This window comes from Canis lupus, chromosome 1 (genome assembly GCF_003254725.2).
Source record: "Canis lupus dingo isolate Sandy chromosome 1, ASM325472v2, whole genome shotgun sequence".
NCBI lineage: Eukaryota > Metazoa > Chordata > Mammalia > Carnivora > Canidae > Canis > Canis lupus.
This window is the reverse complement of record NC_064243.1, coordinates 98,673,867-98,688,498: the sequence shown is the minus strand read 5'-3', so window position 1 is coordinate 98,688,498 and position 14,632 is coordinate 98,673,867. Positions and strand designations below refer to the sequence as shown.

Here is a 14,632-nt window from a genome sequence, read left to right as displayed (position 1 = left end):
CAGCCTCCTCTCTCAGTGTTACTGGTTGTGTCTCATTCATTAATCTTCCCAAAGTCTGCATCTCGCGTGAGCTCCCAAGTACAGGCTTGGGGGGCAGGGGCCTCGGGTGCCCCCCACGAGGCTGTCTCCTGCCACATCTGCACCTACAGCACCACCCCCCCCCAGCCGGAGCAACAGGGGGAGGCATTCAGGTCTGTGGGTTTTACAGAATGAGGACTTCTGCTCCTGGAAGCTGTTTAGGGAACAGACAGGGGAGAGGGCATGGTGGTCCCCACCCTAGGGAGGGGACAGAGGCAGGCTGAGGGCCGCTCTGCTCATAGTGGGTGAAGTTGAGCCAACTGCAGAGGACTGGGCGGAGAGGAAGTGGTGCCCCCATGCCTGCCTCCTGAAGGCAGCCCTTCTCCTTCACCGTTTGGTCGGCCCCTCGGCCTGCCCCTGCTCTCCCTGTCCCTCCACGGCCGCCGTGGGCAGGCTCTGCTATAAATAGCCGTGCGGTGGAGGCTCGGCGGGCACCCAGGCCACGAGGCTTGGATGGCTTCCCTGCGGGGGCACAGCCTGCCTTCTGGCACGTGTCGTCTGTGTAACGCGGTCTTTGCGTCCTCCTGAAGGCGGTGGAAGAAACAGGTTTCCGTGCGGGAAGAGCACCCGTGCTGTTACCGCCCGCTCGCCCTGCATGCGCCCTGCCTGGGCACCTGTGCGCCCACATGGCCCACTTGGAGGGCGGGGGTCTGTAGGGATTGGGGCATGCTGGGGGGACCAGCTGGGACAGAGGCCTGCTGGGGGCGAAGCCATGTCAGGCTGTGTGGCCCTGTGTGGCGCTGCCTTGGTCAGGTGGCTGTGTGTGCGCCCTGGGGCTCCCAGTGCCCGCTGCCCCATGTGGGACACCTCCCCCAGGCTCCTTCTGGATCGGGGACGCCCGGCACATCTGGTGGGCAGACTCCCTGTGATGAGTGCTACCCCAGAACTGGGGGCCGAGCACGTGGCACAGCCTCAGCAAGAAAGCTGACAATCCATTTGTACAGGTCACACATAGCCTGAGTCCTGGCCCTGGCCCCGTCCCGGGGAATCCTGATGCCCATACACGGGAGGGAGGAGCCAGCCTTTGTCCAGATGGACAGAGGACATGCTCAAGGACACTGATACGTGAGGCTGGCCCTTCCCTCAGTGCTCTGTGCCCTGGCAGGCAGGGGCAGTGCGGGGAGGGTGGTTGTGGGGCTGTGGGGTTCTGTCTAGGAGTCTGGGGTGGGCAGGCCCTGTGGGGTGTGGAGGACTCCGTGCCATAACGTACCCAGTGTGGTTTGTTTCCTGTGCTTCACCTGCTCGTGGTTGATACAAGCGCCTCTTGAATCTATGTCTGAGTGTCTTGCTTCAGTTTTGGAAAACTTTGGACTTACTATTTTATGCATGTTGCCTTATTCCCATCTTTATGCCTTGTTCTTCCAGAATCCCATTTATGCACAGGTTGGACCTTCTCACCATGTCCTATGAGCTGCGTTTCCTCTTCCTCGTGTTTCCAGCGTTTGTGCATCTGTGTCCCAGTCTGCGTGTTTCCTGTGGGCTTGCCTTCCACTTTGCCGATCCCGTCTCCAGCCATGTCTTACTTGCTGCTGAGCCCCCGTCTCAAGTTCCCTGTTTCCTTTCTTAGTTCCAGTTTCCATTTGGTTCTTAGCACACAGATTTTGGTGAATCTCGGTTATCTATTTGACTTCTTGCATAAGAAAAAGACATTTTTAAGAATTTTTTATGTTTCAGATTTTTTGGATAGTTTTTTATGTTTTTAAATTTTATCCTAATTCCAGTTCACATTCAGTGTAATATTAGTTTCAGGCATTCCTTCCTCCCGTCACCTGTCTCCCCCAGCCCCACGCATTTCCCCTCTCCTAACCATCAGTGTGTTCTCTGTAGCTAAGAGTCTGTTTCTTGGTTTCTCTCTCTCTCTCCCCCACTGTCTCTGTCTCCCCCCATCTCTCTCCTCTTTCTCCCCCCCTTCTGTCTCTTTCTCTCTCTCTCTCTCTCAGTTACATATGTTCTTGACTACAGCAATCACAGGACTGCTGCTGTCTGTCTGATACAATATTCGGATCCTTGGGGGGGTTTGTTGCTATTGTTTGCCTTTTTCCCCTCTTGCTGTTCTGTCATTTGGCCTTGGCCAGGCCTGGTCGGTCTGGCCATTTTTGATCAGCGTATTTGAAGCTCATGGAGATCTTTGAAATGGTGGGGGATCTTGGTTTCCTCTAGAGAAGATGGACTTGTGCTCTTAGCAGATGCTGTGATGAGGGCGGGCCGTGTTCATCCTGTCTGGACTCGAGCCCAGCCTTTGCAAGGCCTCTCTGCTCCATTCTGTTCATTCTCCCAGTGTGGAGGCCTCCTGGAGAAAGTAGACAGAAAGCTCGTGTGTTCACCCTCAGACGCCAACGCTCTGCTCAGTGGCCCAGCGCCTGGTGTCCGCCTGCTGCTGACGCTCTGAGGCCGGGCTGTGCAGGAGCAGTGCAGTGTGAGCTACGTGGGGAGTACGTGGTTTAATAGCCACATTGAAAGTATGAAAAGAACAGGTGGAGTTCATCTTAATATTTTTCTATGGTTCAGTACATCCAGGGTATTGTTTTTTTAAGATGTGAAGCGTGAGCTATTAATGAGGTTTAAACAATTAAAAGGGAGTTACCGTGTCTCAGAAAGCTGGTGTACTGTCTTACACGTGGATGACCTCTGTGTTGGGAAGAGCCCATGTCAGGCACTCACAGCCACGTGTGGCCTGGGGCTGTTGTCTGGGGCAGAAGGTGGGGGCTCCTGTGTCTCCTGGAGTCACGCCCAGAGCTCGCGGCTCATTTCAGGTGTGTGTGTGTGTCTGTGTGCGCGCGCGTGCGTGTGTGTGTGTGCGTGTGTGTGCTCGCGCGCGCCGCTGACCCCCTACCATCTTGTCTGTTCAGTGGCCCTAAGGCTCTCGCTGCCCCCCTTGGGAGGAACTGCGGAGTCAGTTCACAGCCTTGGGGCAGACGTGAGCCCTGGGGCCTCAGCTTCTGTCACATGTACTGGGTCTGTCTGGCAGAGTGTCCCCTGGTGCAGCGCTGGCCCTGGGGGTCACCCCCTTCCCCTGTCCCCCCAGTACAGTGCTGGCTCTGGGGGTCACCCCCGTCCCCCTTCCCACCCCCTGGTGCAGTGCTGGTCCCAAGGGACACTGTAGATACTCAGGCCTGGGAGCATGTCTCCCCTGGCTTGAGCCCATTGGTGGCAGAAATCCCTGCAGCCTGATCTCTGGGGCCATCTTAGACCTGTTGGCAGGATCACCCAGGCTGGACAGGGCCTCTAGACAGGAGGGGAGTGAGGTCCTGGCCACTTCTTTTAGGGGGGGTGGCACTGGGAGGTGTCAGGATCCCCTCCTCCACGCCTTAGTAGCCAGAACTGCGGTTCTGGGGGTTCCGTGGGTTGGAGGCGGGCAGGGGAGAGGGGTTCTGCTTCCTGAGGAGACTCCAAGGCATTCAGTACATTGTCACGAGGACCTCACACCTTAACTGCTTCCCGGTGTGCCCCAGTGTTTGTACCCTGTGCGAGGGGGCACAGCCACAAGGCAAAAGGGAGGTGACTCCTGGCTGGCCCCGCCCCACAAGGGTGACCTGGCAGCAGCTGGCCATGAGGTGGGGCAGTCCTCAGTGTCCTCACCCTCATCCCTGCAGGCCCATCCTTGGTGCAGGTGTTCATCTCAGTTGATTGTGACCGAGGTGTGTCCACATCTGCCTGAGGCGTCCCTGCAAGGGTGGCCTGGGGTGAGGCTGGCCCCTCCTAGAGGGTGTGGGGCCTCAGGTCACCCACCCAGGGCAGACACTGCCTATTGGGTGGGAGCCCGGGAGGGAGGGAGGGCTGGTGGGTTTCTCTCGCTGGCTCCCGTGCCCATAGGCCCCTCTGCACATGTCACACCGTGGTGGCCCACATCTCTGGCCCAGGGGCCCAGGGTTCGGGCAGATGTTCCCCCGAGAACACCTCGAGGTTCTGACCCCACTCATGGTTTCCGTTGTCCCACTGCCCTGATCCCCCGTCCACCTGCCTCCAGGAAAGAGTGGACTCCAGCAGGAGACGGGCCAGCAAGGCCTCCACTTGGAGCTGGGACCCTGTGGCCAGCCAGGAAGGGGCCAGCTGGACTGTGGGGGCTGACTCAGGCCTGAGAGCAGAGGAGGCCCATCTTGACCACATCCATCTGGGTGCCCGGGACTATCTGAGGTCCAGATAGTCCTGAGGTCCTGGGAGAGGTTTGCTGGGTAGACAGGCTGGCTTGGGCCCCCAGGTGGCTCAGGCTTGCCCCATGCATTCCTGCCCTGGACGTGCTGTGCCCTGTGGATGCTGGTGCATGTGGCCGGGGGCCCCGAGCAGGCCTGGACTCCCCCTCATCCTCCTTGTCTCCTGCTGGTTTCCTGCCAGGGCCCGTCTGCCCTGTGACGAGGGCGGTGGGGGTCCTGTGGCTGCTCGTGACCTAGGACGCCTGTGGTCTTGGGGGCCCAGCGGCCACAGTGCTGTTGCAGCTGTGCTACCCTTCCCACCAGGTCTCAGGGCTTTACCTCTGCCCACCTGTGCCCTCACCCTGTTTCTGGGCATGTGTGATCTGGTGTCTGCGGGCCCAGAGCCCTGTGACTGGTGCCTGAGGGAGGTGGATGCCTGTGCTCTCCAGTGCGGTCACCACCTCAGGGACGCCCCAGGCCCTGGCCCACCTCCCGCCTTAGGCACGTCCTCCAGGCCTGGGCTGGCTGGGCCCTCTCCCTGGGGCTGGGGACCACAGAGACCCCTTCCTGGGTCCGCTGTCCCTGGAGCCCCCGCCCTGGGCTGATTCCCCGACTGGGATGGTTCTCAGCAGAGGTCCTTGAGGCGAGCATTTGTTCTCATTTACAACCAAATGGCAGGATGGGGTGTGAGTCAGCTCGTCCCCCTGGGACTCTGCAGATGTTGGCACCTTCCTGCTGGCCCTGGGTGTGGATCCTGCCTTCTCCTGCCTGGGCTCGGGGTCGCGGGGCAGCTCTGCTTGGCTGAGGAGATGGCTTCCCAGGCCCCTAGGGCTGCTGACTCTCTATGGGTATGGGAGAGGTCGGGGGTGGGGGTACCCATGGCTGTCCCCTGACCTCAGACCACCTGTCCCGGGAGGCTGTCCATGCCTCACCTGGCCCTTTGCTAGAGGGGTGAGGGACATTTCCCAGGATGTTTCTGTCCCTTATCTGATTGGCCCCCACTATCTCTGGGGACCTGCTGGGGGGAAGCTGCTGAGTGACTGCTCCTCCGTGTCTGGTGGGGAGAGCTGACCCCCCAGACCCCACCCTGTGCAGAAAACCACCTGATTTTTCTTAAGTAAATCATCACATGTGCTGAGTCTTCTTGGACACTCGGGGTGGCTTGTTGGCCATTTCTGTATCTTATCTGCTGTGCAGGAACCACCTGACTTGGGGCATCCCTCTGGCCTGTTTCATGACCTTGAGGCCCCTAGCACCTCCATTAGGACCTCAGCCCACACACAGTGGGTCTCCCTCTGTGGGGTGACTGAGCAGCTGGCCACATGCCGTGGCCGGGACTGGGCAGCTCCATGAGGGGCACTGGGCAGCACTCTGAGGACATGCCAGCTGACCTTTCAAATGATCAAATGGTGTGTCATACAGTTAAAAATAGCCAGGTGGCTGAGAATATAAATGAGACCTGCTCCCTGCACTTTCCTCTTCCAGGCCCGGCCCTAGATGCTCCCGCAGGGCCTTTGATTTCTCCCCTTTGGCATCAGCGGGGGGCTGTCCATGTTGGTTCTACTGTTTATGACACAAACTTTTTCTTTGAAAGTCCAGTGAAGTCTCTTACTTCTGTCGAACGATGGCACATAAAGGATGTGGGGGTTCCTCAGCATCAGGGACCAGAGGGTGGTTGGTGGTTGGAAGGGCCTCGCAAGCAGAGTGGGTGGGGGGCACCTGGGGAGCGCCCGTGCCCCCCCATGAGGCAGGGCCTGCCTCTGTCACCCACCCTCCAGGCCACGACCCCCCCCTGCAGGAGCTGGGTTTGTGGGTACCCTCTTGCAGTGACTGCCTGACAGGGCGCCCAGAAGGAAGCTGTGGTTGTCACGTGGGAGAGAATGAGCCGTTGGCCTTGTGGTTTGATGTCCATGTGGCTGGGCTCCAGGACTGCGATCCCCCGCTCTGTGCTGGGGAGCCTGTATTTCAGGGGCAGGTCTGGCCTGGGCGCCACACACACCTTCACCAGGCGGCCATCTCCCTTCTGAGACCTCAGGCTTTCGGCTACCACTTCTGCTCCTCTGATTCGGTTATTGGATGTTTTCACTTTAATTTTTGACCTTTGAAAACCCGAGCTATTATTTACATGTAATGAGATGCAGATATTACGTGTCCAAGTGGATGAGATGCACACACGTGTGACCCGCATCCTTTGTGAGGACGCAGACTATTCCCCCTGCCCCCCTGCCTCCAGGTCCTGCACCCCCCATCCATCCCCCCTGCCCCCCAGTCCCCACCCCAGAAGTGAACATCCTTGGCCTCAGGTGCTCTGATTTTTCTGGACTTTGGTGCTGTTCTGTGTGGAGCTACTCTGAACCCGTGTGCCGCCCTGGGCAGGTCCCTGGGTGGGTCCCTGAGGGTTCCTGGTGGGTCCCAAGCGGGTCTGTGGGTAGATCCCTGGGTGGGTCCTGGTGGATCCCTGGCGGGTCCGTGGTCGATCCTTGGGTGGGTCCCTGGTGGGTCCTTGGAGGGTCCCTGGAGGGTCCCTGGTGGGTCCTTGGAGGGTCCCTGGAGGGTCCCTGGAGGGTCCCTGGTGGGTCCTTGGAGGGTCCCTGGAGGGCAGTGGCTGGGCCCTGGGCAGGTGTGAACCCTCCTTGTACCCCTGATGCGTCCAGAGGCCTCAGCTGCTCCTGGCGCCCCCTGCGGTTCTGTGGCCCCCTTAGTTGGGCCTGCTGGTGGGCATCAGGTGTCATCTCAGGGCTGGAAGGGACGTCTTCTTGGACACTCGGGGTGGCTTGTTGGCCATTTCTGTATCTTATCTGCTGACACCCTGTTTGGTTGTGGAATTGCAGGGGTCCTGTGTGTTTGGGTGGAGTCCCATGTCAGAGGTGTCATTGGGAACCATTTCTCCGGTCTGTGGCTTGATTTTTCTTAAGTAAATCATCACGTGTGCTGAGTGAAGTATGTTTCCATGTCATTGCCGGGATTAAATGTTAGTGTATTTGTACCTGATGTTTCATCTTATTTCCAAACTGGAGCCTTCGTGGGACACTTGGTGGTTCAGTGCTTGAGTGTCTGCCTTTGGCTCAGGGTGTGATCCCCAGGCCCTGGGATCGAGTCCCATATCGGGCTCCCTGCAGGGAGCCTGCTTCTCCCTCTACTTGTGTCTCTGCCTCTCTGTCTCTCATGAGTAAATAAATAAAATCTTAAAAAAAAAAAACAAAACTGGAGGCTTTGTTTGCCAGGGCACTTTCTTGATTGCTACTTTAAAAAAAATGCTTATCTATTTACTTACATAGAGTATGAGTAGGGAGGGGCAGGGAGACCCTGCAGCAGACGCCCCTCAGGGCTCCATCCCATGGCCCTGAGATCATGACCTGAACCCCCCCAGAGTTGGACCTCCACCAGCGGAGCCACCCTGGTGCCTCTCGACTGTTCCTTTTTAATGAGAATCTTGCTTTCACGTATGTGTGTCAGCCTCCTGCATTCCACTGAGCACATAAACTAGATTTTTTGAAGTGCATCTGTCCCCGAATTATTTTTCTCTGGGGTCAGCTACGGGATGGTTCTCCAGGTGTTTCTTTGCTCTGCTGGGGGTTGTGAGGCCAGGGAGGGTCTGTGGGGGCAGGGCTGGAGGGTGCAGGTGTGTGAGCTGGGGCCTGCGGATGGCCGGTTCCTGGGGTGTGGCTGGCAACAGTGGAGCCCTGTGGTTGGCTCTGAGCACTCCATGGGGTGAGCCCACCTCTGCGGGCTGTGGCTGTGGCCCCAGGGCAGGGTGCAGGGTGGGTACTGGAGGGGTCTGTGTGGTGAAGGGTGTTGGTGCCTCCCTTGCAGGGCGTGGCTATAGCCTTGGGTGGGCACCACCCCATGGGGACTCCCAGCAGGGACAATGGTGTTGCTGGGTCCTAGGTAGCCATAATGTCTGGTCAGCTCAGACCCTAGAGGCCTGTGTGCTGTGCCCCCGGCACCGCTGGCCTGCCTGGGACCCTCGTTCCTGGGTCTCGTCTGCTCTGGTCGCGTGTCCTCGAAGTTGCGTGTACATGTACATTGGAAGGGAACCGATGTGTCTCTTGCGACAGCACCCAGAATGCGGGTGTTGAGGACAGGAGGCCTTACAGGTGTTTTAGGGGAGGATGTGCGAGTGTGGCAGTGTGGGTTCTCCAGGAGTCTCAGGCTCCCAGAGACCGTTTTGGTTTGTCCAGGTGCAGGGGCTCATCCGGGGCCACGGCGCTGCTGACTTGGAGGTCGTGAGTGTGGGAGGACCCAGCATAGGGGCCAGGGCAGACCCTTTACAACCCCAGACGCCAGGCCCCTCCCTCTGCTGTGCCCTGCATACCAGGAGCCATGAGGAAGGCAGGCAGTCCCCGCTTGGGCCCCTGGCTCCGGGAAGGCCTCAGCCTGTGTGTTTCTCCAGGACCGGAAGCTCACCAAGCTGGAGAGGCAGCGGTTCAAGGAGGAGGCAGAGATGCTGAAGGGCCTGCAGCACCCCAACATCGTGCGCTTCTATGACTTCTGGGAGTCCAGCGCCAGGGGCAAGAGGTGCATCGTGCTGGTGACCGAGCTGATGACGTCAGGGACACTGAAGACGTGAGCGTGCCCCTGCCGGCTGGCCGGACCCTGGGGTGGGCCGGGTCCAGGGCGCGGGGCCTCCGTCCGCCAGGGCCTCTCGCAGGAGCAGCCCCGCCTGGGGTCTGGGTGGCACATGCACGTCCTCCGGTCTTGGAAGCGCCCTCCTTGCAGGAGCCGCTGGTGAGCCGCGCCCCGCCCGCAGGTACCTGAAGCGGTTCAAGGTGATGAAGCCCAAGGTGCTGCGCAGCTGGTGCCGGCAGATTCTGAAGGGGCTGCTGTTCCTGCACACCAGGACGCCCCCCATCATCCACCGGGACCTCAAGTGTGACAACATCTTCATCACGGGGCCCACTGGCTCTGTGAAGATTGGCGACCTGGGCCTGGCCACCCTCAAGAGAGCATCCTTTGCCAAGAGTGTGATCGGTAAGCCCTTGCCCCGGGGCCCCAGCTGCAGCCCTGATGGCCTGCTGGGGGGTCCCCGGCTGTGGGTCTGGTGCTGAGGCTGGTGGGTGCCCTCGGGACAGTGGACGCTCAGCAGGAAGGAAGCCCCAATGACAGAGGGACTCAGGCTCTGTGGCCAGTAAGGCTGGCACAGGCAGGGAGGTCGGTGCCCTAGGGCCTGAGGCCCACAGACAGGAGTCCCTGGGGATCTGGGCCCCGAGGAGCCCATGGGGCATGGGACCAAGGGGATTTGCTGTGGCTGCTGGTGTGCTAGCCTCTTCTTTCCGAGTGTTTGGTCCTGCTCTGAGAAGTGTCCCCCATAGCCTTTCGGGGTGAGGCCCCATCCACAGCTTCCCTGCAGGGATAGGCTGCACTGGAGTCCTGGTGGCAGCGGGCATTGGGCTGGGGCCTCTCCAGGGCTTTGTGGAGAGAGTGCTTGGAAGGGCAGCAGGCAGACAGGGTTTGAGACATCTGGGTAGTGCTGCAGGGCTGGGCCGCCCTGGGTGTGGCTGCAGAAGTCCTGGTTAGCAACTTGGGGTCAGGGGCCAGGAGGGGGCCATCTTGCCAGTTGAAGCCATGTGTGGGGACAAAGCAGGACAGGAGGCTGATCTCAGGTTCTGCACGCTTGTTCTGATGAGCACATTTGGGGACAGAACTTGGCCTATTTGTGGCAGATGAAACCGCTGGGGATCTGGAAATGTCTCGGGCAGGGTTAGTGGGTTTGGAACGTGACATCTGGGGCAGGGTGGCTGCCAGGGGTGTCATGCAGGCCTGGTCCTTGGTCTGTGAAGTGGATGGGGCCTGGCTGGTGGGAGCATGCCTCTGAGCTGCTGGGTTTCTGAGCAGGTTTTGTAGGTCCGGCCTTGGGTGTGGGGTGCTTGGCCAAGCCCCCTGGGGTTCCCATGGCTGGTGGAATGTCAGTGTACTGGGTGCAAGCTGGATGGCCTGATGGGGGGATGTGAAGGCTGGTGTCTCCAGCAGGTGCGTCTGCCCCAAACCCAGTACAGGGTGTGCAGCTTTGTGGGGTCCCTGATCACCTCAGTTTTCGTCTGCTGAGGCCACAGAAGCTCCAAACTCACAGAGAACAGGGGGTGATTTGCACGTCTCCCCGGGCACTGGGCACTGGGCAGCAAGGCCCCTTCCTCAGCAAAGGGCCAGCACCAAGAGGGTCCCTTGGTTAGGTGTGTGTGGGGAGGGGTCCCCACGCCTGTGAGTCAGGCTCCCAGCCCTGTGCTGCATCCTGCAGGGAGAGTTGACGCTCTGGACGCCCTGTTGGGTGCAGCTGTAGGGGTTTGTGCCTGCATTTGGGTTTGTACTTTAGATGCGGCCCACTTTGCACATTGGGTGGAGGTGTCCAAGGACCTCTCCCCTTGCTCTTGGGGGCCCTGTGGTCCCAGGCCCAGGGGCTCTGTGTCGGCTGACGGGAAGGGCCCGTGGGTGGATTGGGTGAGATGGTCCCCAGCGCCCAGGCGATGACCTCATCACAAGCACTGTGGCCACAGCCCCTCGATGCCGTGTGCACACACAGCCAGGGGTTACGTGCCCCTTGGGGGGTTTGTCCCCAAGAGCCGCCCTCATCTGATGGCATCACTGTGCTCTTGCCGCACTTACGTTGGCCAGGCCCGGTGGTTCAGAACCTCAAAAAGACAGAGACATTCGGACTCCTGTTCTCTGTCTCCCTTCTTTCTGTCATTTCCAGTTTGGAATCCCCTAGAATTCTTCATACAGATCCATAAACCCAGAGACAGATTCCTGTTTTTGCCATTTCTCATCCAAAGTGTTAACTTGTTTTGTTAAACATATGATACGGTTTAAGTGGAAATTATGGGTAAAGGAGAAAAAGTTGGACTCTCATGTAACCATCCGCGTCCCTGAGAGCCACAGGCAGCGCAGTACATCACATCATGTGCTCCTTCACATGGAGTCTCTGCTATTCTGCACCTGCTTGTTGAAGAAACGGGAAGATTTTGAAGGCTTTGAGGTGGAGGAAGCCCAGAAGGTGGAGACGTGACAGTGTTGCTGAGAATGACGTTCCCGACATCTCCCTTTGCTTTGCGTTCGGCTGGACCTATTTTAATAAGAGGGTTTTGTGAGTTTTAAAGCAGAAGTTTGTTACAGAAAATTAAAAAAAAAAAAAAAAAGCCAAGACCAGAGAAACTAAAGGTGGAATCAGCGGGAACCCCCTGCCTGCCCTGCCTCCCCGTCATCCTGGGTCTGTGCTTGCCGCTGTGTGGCGACGAGGTCATTGTGCACTAACAACCGAACGCTTGGTTTTACTCAATCTGTTGAAAAATGCAGAGTAAGCAATGTTTTGAAACAGCCCGTGTTTGGGCACCTGAGCACTGAGCGGGCACCTTGTCTCTGCTGCCCAACATGCGCCCTCGTGTGCCTCTGGGTACATCTGGGGCCCTCCTAGGATTTTGCAATTTGGTAGCTCTGTGGGGACCATGTTTTTTGTCTGTAGTGGTTGTCCAGCCCAAGGCCAGGAGACGTGTGCTGCTCTGTGGTTGACACCCCCGGTGTGGGGCGCACAGATGCCTTGGGGCGTACCGGGTTCCGAGCTGTGGGGGCTCCTAATGATGTGAGCGGATCTGACCCGGGATCAGGAGGGTCTGGGTGTGTGTGTAGGACCCCCAGGGTGCAGAGCACTCTTGTGTGAACCTCAGGTTCCAGGACTGACCCTGACTCTAGCCCTGACCCTATCCTAGCCCTGACTCTGACCCTAACCCTGACCCTTACCCTAGCTCGATGCTGACCCTGGCCCTGACCCTGACCTTAGCTCTGACCCTGACCCTGGCCCTGACCACTGACCCTGCATCTGCTGCTCCCGGGCACAGGTACACCTGAATTCATGGCGCCCGAGATGTACGAGGAGCATTACGATGAGTCCGTGGACGTCTATGCTTTCGGAATGTGCATGCTGGAGATGGCCACCTCGGAGTACCCCTACTCAGAGTGCCAGAACGCCGCCCAGATCTACCGGAAGGTCACCTGTGTGAGTCCCCCGGCCACTCAAAGGGCCGCTCTTTGTGAAACGCTTTGTGGGAGCAGGGGAAGGATGCTGTCACAGGGGAAACTGAGGCTGCCTAATTCAGTGCAGTGGTTGCAGCGGTGGTGTGGGTGCAGGGGTCCTTGCAGACTGTTGGGGTTTCTCTGGGAGGCACCCCCACTGCCTGCCCGAAGAGCCCCTTCTCTGGCCACCCCTGGGCCACTGGTTTCCTGTGTCCTGGTGTGTCCCCAGGCCAGCCGGTAATCGGGTAGCTTCGGCTCTGCAAACACATCTCCCCGTCCTCCCTCCATGGCTGTTCTACCTGGTGAGGCTGACTTTTCTGGGCACCAGGCCCCATGGTCCCTGAGTCCAGGCTGCCTTGCCCCTGCCTGGTGCCCCCTCACTTTTGCTGATGTATGAGGAGGAGCATGGTCCTTGGCGCCCTGGGGCACCTGCCCTTGCCCCGCCCTCCCCCTGCATTCCCCGCAGGTGTAGCGCAGGTGTAGCTCGTTTCTCTCCTCCAATCTTAGTTGCTTGTTTGAAGGCCTCCCTGCTGCTCAGGGTGGAAGGTGGGGGGACAGGGCTTTGGCTGGTGGCCCTTGTCAAAGATGCATAGGTAGGTGTGCGGCCCCCTCCCCGTGATGCTGGCTGGACAGGACGGGCTTGACAGCTGTGGGCAGTGGTCCTCCATGGGGAGGGGTCACCGAGGAGGTTTGGGCCTCCTTCCCGGGCCTTGGAGGGGTGCAGGGGAGCAGCCCACCAATCCTGCTCTGCATGCGGGCATGCACGGGGCTGTGGTCCGTCCGCTGGGCTGGGGAGACAGGATGGGTTCCCTTGGGGTGCTCCTCAGCCACCATGGCTCCCCCGTCAGCCCCGGGAAATGGAGCTCAGGCCAGGGCTCCTGAGTGGGCCCAGGTCAGCTTGGGTCCTGCTCCCTGAGGAACGCAGAGGGCAGGCGTGTTCCCGGATCCTTGGTGTGGTTTGTGGTCATGCCCTGTGGGCCCACTGGTCCAGCTGCCGCCCCTGACTCCAGGGCTCTCAGGGATTCTGTGTCCCTGCTGCCAGCTGCCCGGCTCCTTGCCTCTGAGCCTGGGGACAGGAGCCCCTTGGAAACAGCACCTGTTCCTCACCTGCTTGGGGGGCCCCAGGCCTTCAGAGGTGCGAGTGGGCACAGTAATTGTGGTGGTAGTTGGCCACACCACCTGCCTCCCGCAGGGACCCGCCCCTTCAACCTCCTTTCCTGGTGGCTTCAGGAAAGGCCAGGGCTTTGCATCTCCAAGGGGAACCCCTTGGCTGTGCCTGGAGCCCAACATCCCTGTCTATTGCTGCAGACTCTGCTGTGCAACACAACCCCCATCGGTTATGAGCCAGGGGCCAGGGGGCCAAGGGTGCAACGGGCCCCGCCTGGGTAGCAGGAGCCACTTGAGGTCCTGAACTCCTGTGGCCGCCCCTGGGCTGGAGGGCCGCTCCTGACCTCTCACCCTGTGGGGGAGCATACATGTCCTATGCTTTACATCAGAGTCTTATTGGAAGACCTGATGGGTCAGGCCCTCAGTGAGTTTAAAATGGTTAAAAATCAGTGGTCCCTGCCTGCAGCCCTGTGCCATGCAGCTCAGTCCCAGCTCCTCCCGCAGGCCCCTTTGCCTGCTGGGCTGCACCAGTTCCTGCTCCCCCACGCCATGGCTGTCGCCAGCTGAGCTGTGCCATCCCACAGGCACCTGCTGTGTCTGTGGTCAGTGTGGGTGCTTCTGAAGGCCGCCTGGCTGCAGAACTCCGTGGCTTGGACCTGCAGCCACCAGGCCTTGGAAGTCAGCCCTGCCCGAGGCCACAGCAGGGCCAACGCAGTGACCACACCACGCCCTGGGCACCCTCGAGGGAGGGCATGGTGAGCAAGGCCGCTGTCCTGCCTGTCGTGGCTGCACTGTGTATAAGTGCTCTTGTCCACTGAGGGCCAGGCCAGGCTCCTCCCCAGGCCCCACTGCTCCCAACAGCCCCTCCTGGGGATTCCGGAGGACCTGGGTCCCCAGCCAGCTCGTGCCTCTTCTGCCTTCCCCCTGTCAGGTTAGTGCCCGCCGGGCAGGAAACAAGGCCCTGATGGGACACTGCTTGTCTGATCTTACAGGGTATCAAGCCTGCTAGTTTTGAGAAGGTGCATGATCCTGAGATCAAGGAGATTATTGGGGAGTGCATCTGCAAGAACAAGGAGGAAAGGTGAGTCGTGGGGTGCTAGGCCTGGGTGACATCCCCACCACGGCCCACATGCTGGAGACAGGCTGCTGCTTCAGGCCAGATCTCGGCTCTACTGCTTGGAGTCTACGCCCCTGCTTGGGGGCCACCTTGGGGCCTCCCCACTCTGCTGGCTGCTTTTCACCTACCTGGCCTGGAGCAGGGGCACCCCCAAGCCCTCAGCCTGCCCCCCCCCCCCCCGTCACCTCCAGGCTGTGGA

General features: G+C 59.6%; 1 protein-coding gene across 10 annotated transcripts in view; it reads left to right on the top strand.

The window, feature by feature from the left end:
• WNK2 (WNK lysine deficient protein kinase 2) overlaps positions 1–14,632 on the top strand; it is a 100,405-nt gene that overhangs the window by 16,300 nt on the left and 69,473 nt on the right. For all 10 annotated transcript variants that reach the window (XM_049093836.1, XM_049093815.1, XM_025423653.3 and 7 more), the window contains exons 2-5: positions 8,602–8,774; positions 8,959–9,179; positions 12,035–12,192; positions 14,309–14,397. In XM_049093836.1, coding sequence (XP_048949793.1) covers positions 8,602–8,774; positions 8,959–9,179; positions 12,035–12,192; positions 14,309–14,397 — 641 coding nt within the window. The remainder of the gene's footprint in view (positions 1–8,601; positions 8,775–8,958; positions 9,180–12,034; positions 12,193–14,308; positions 14,398–14,632) is intronic.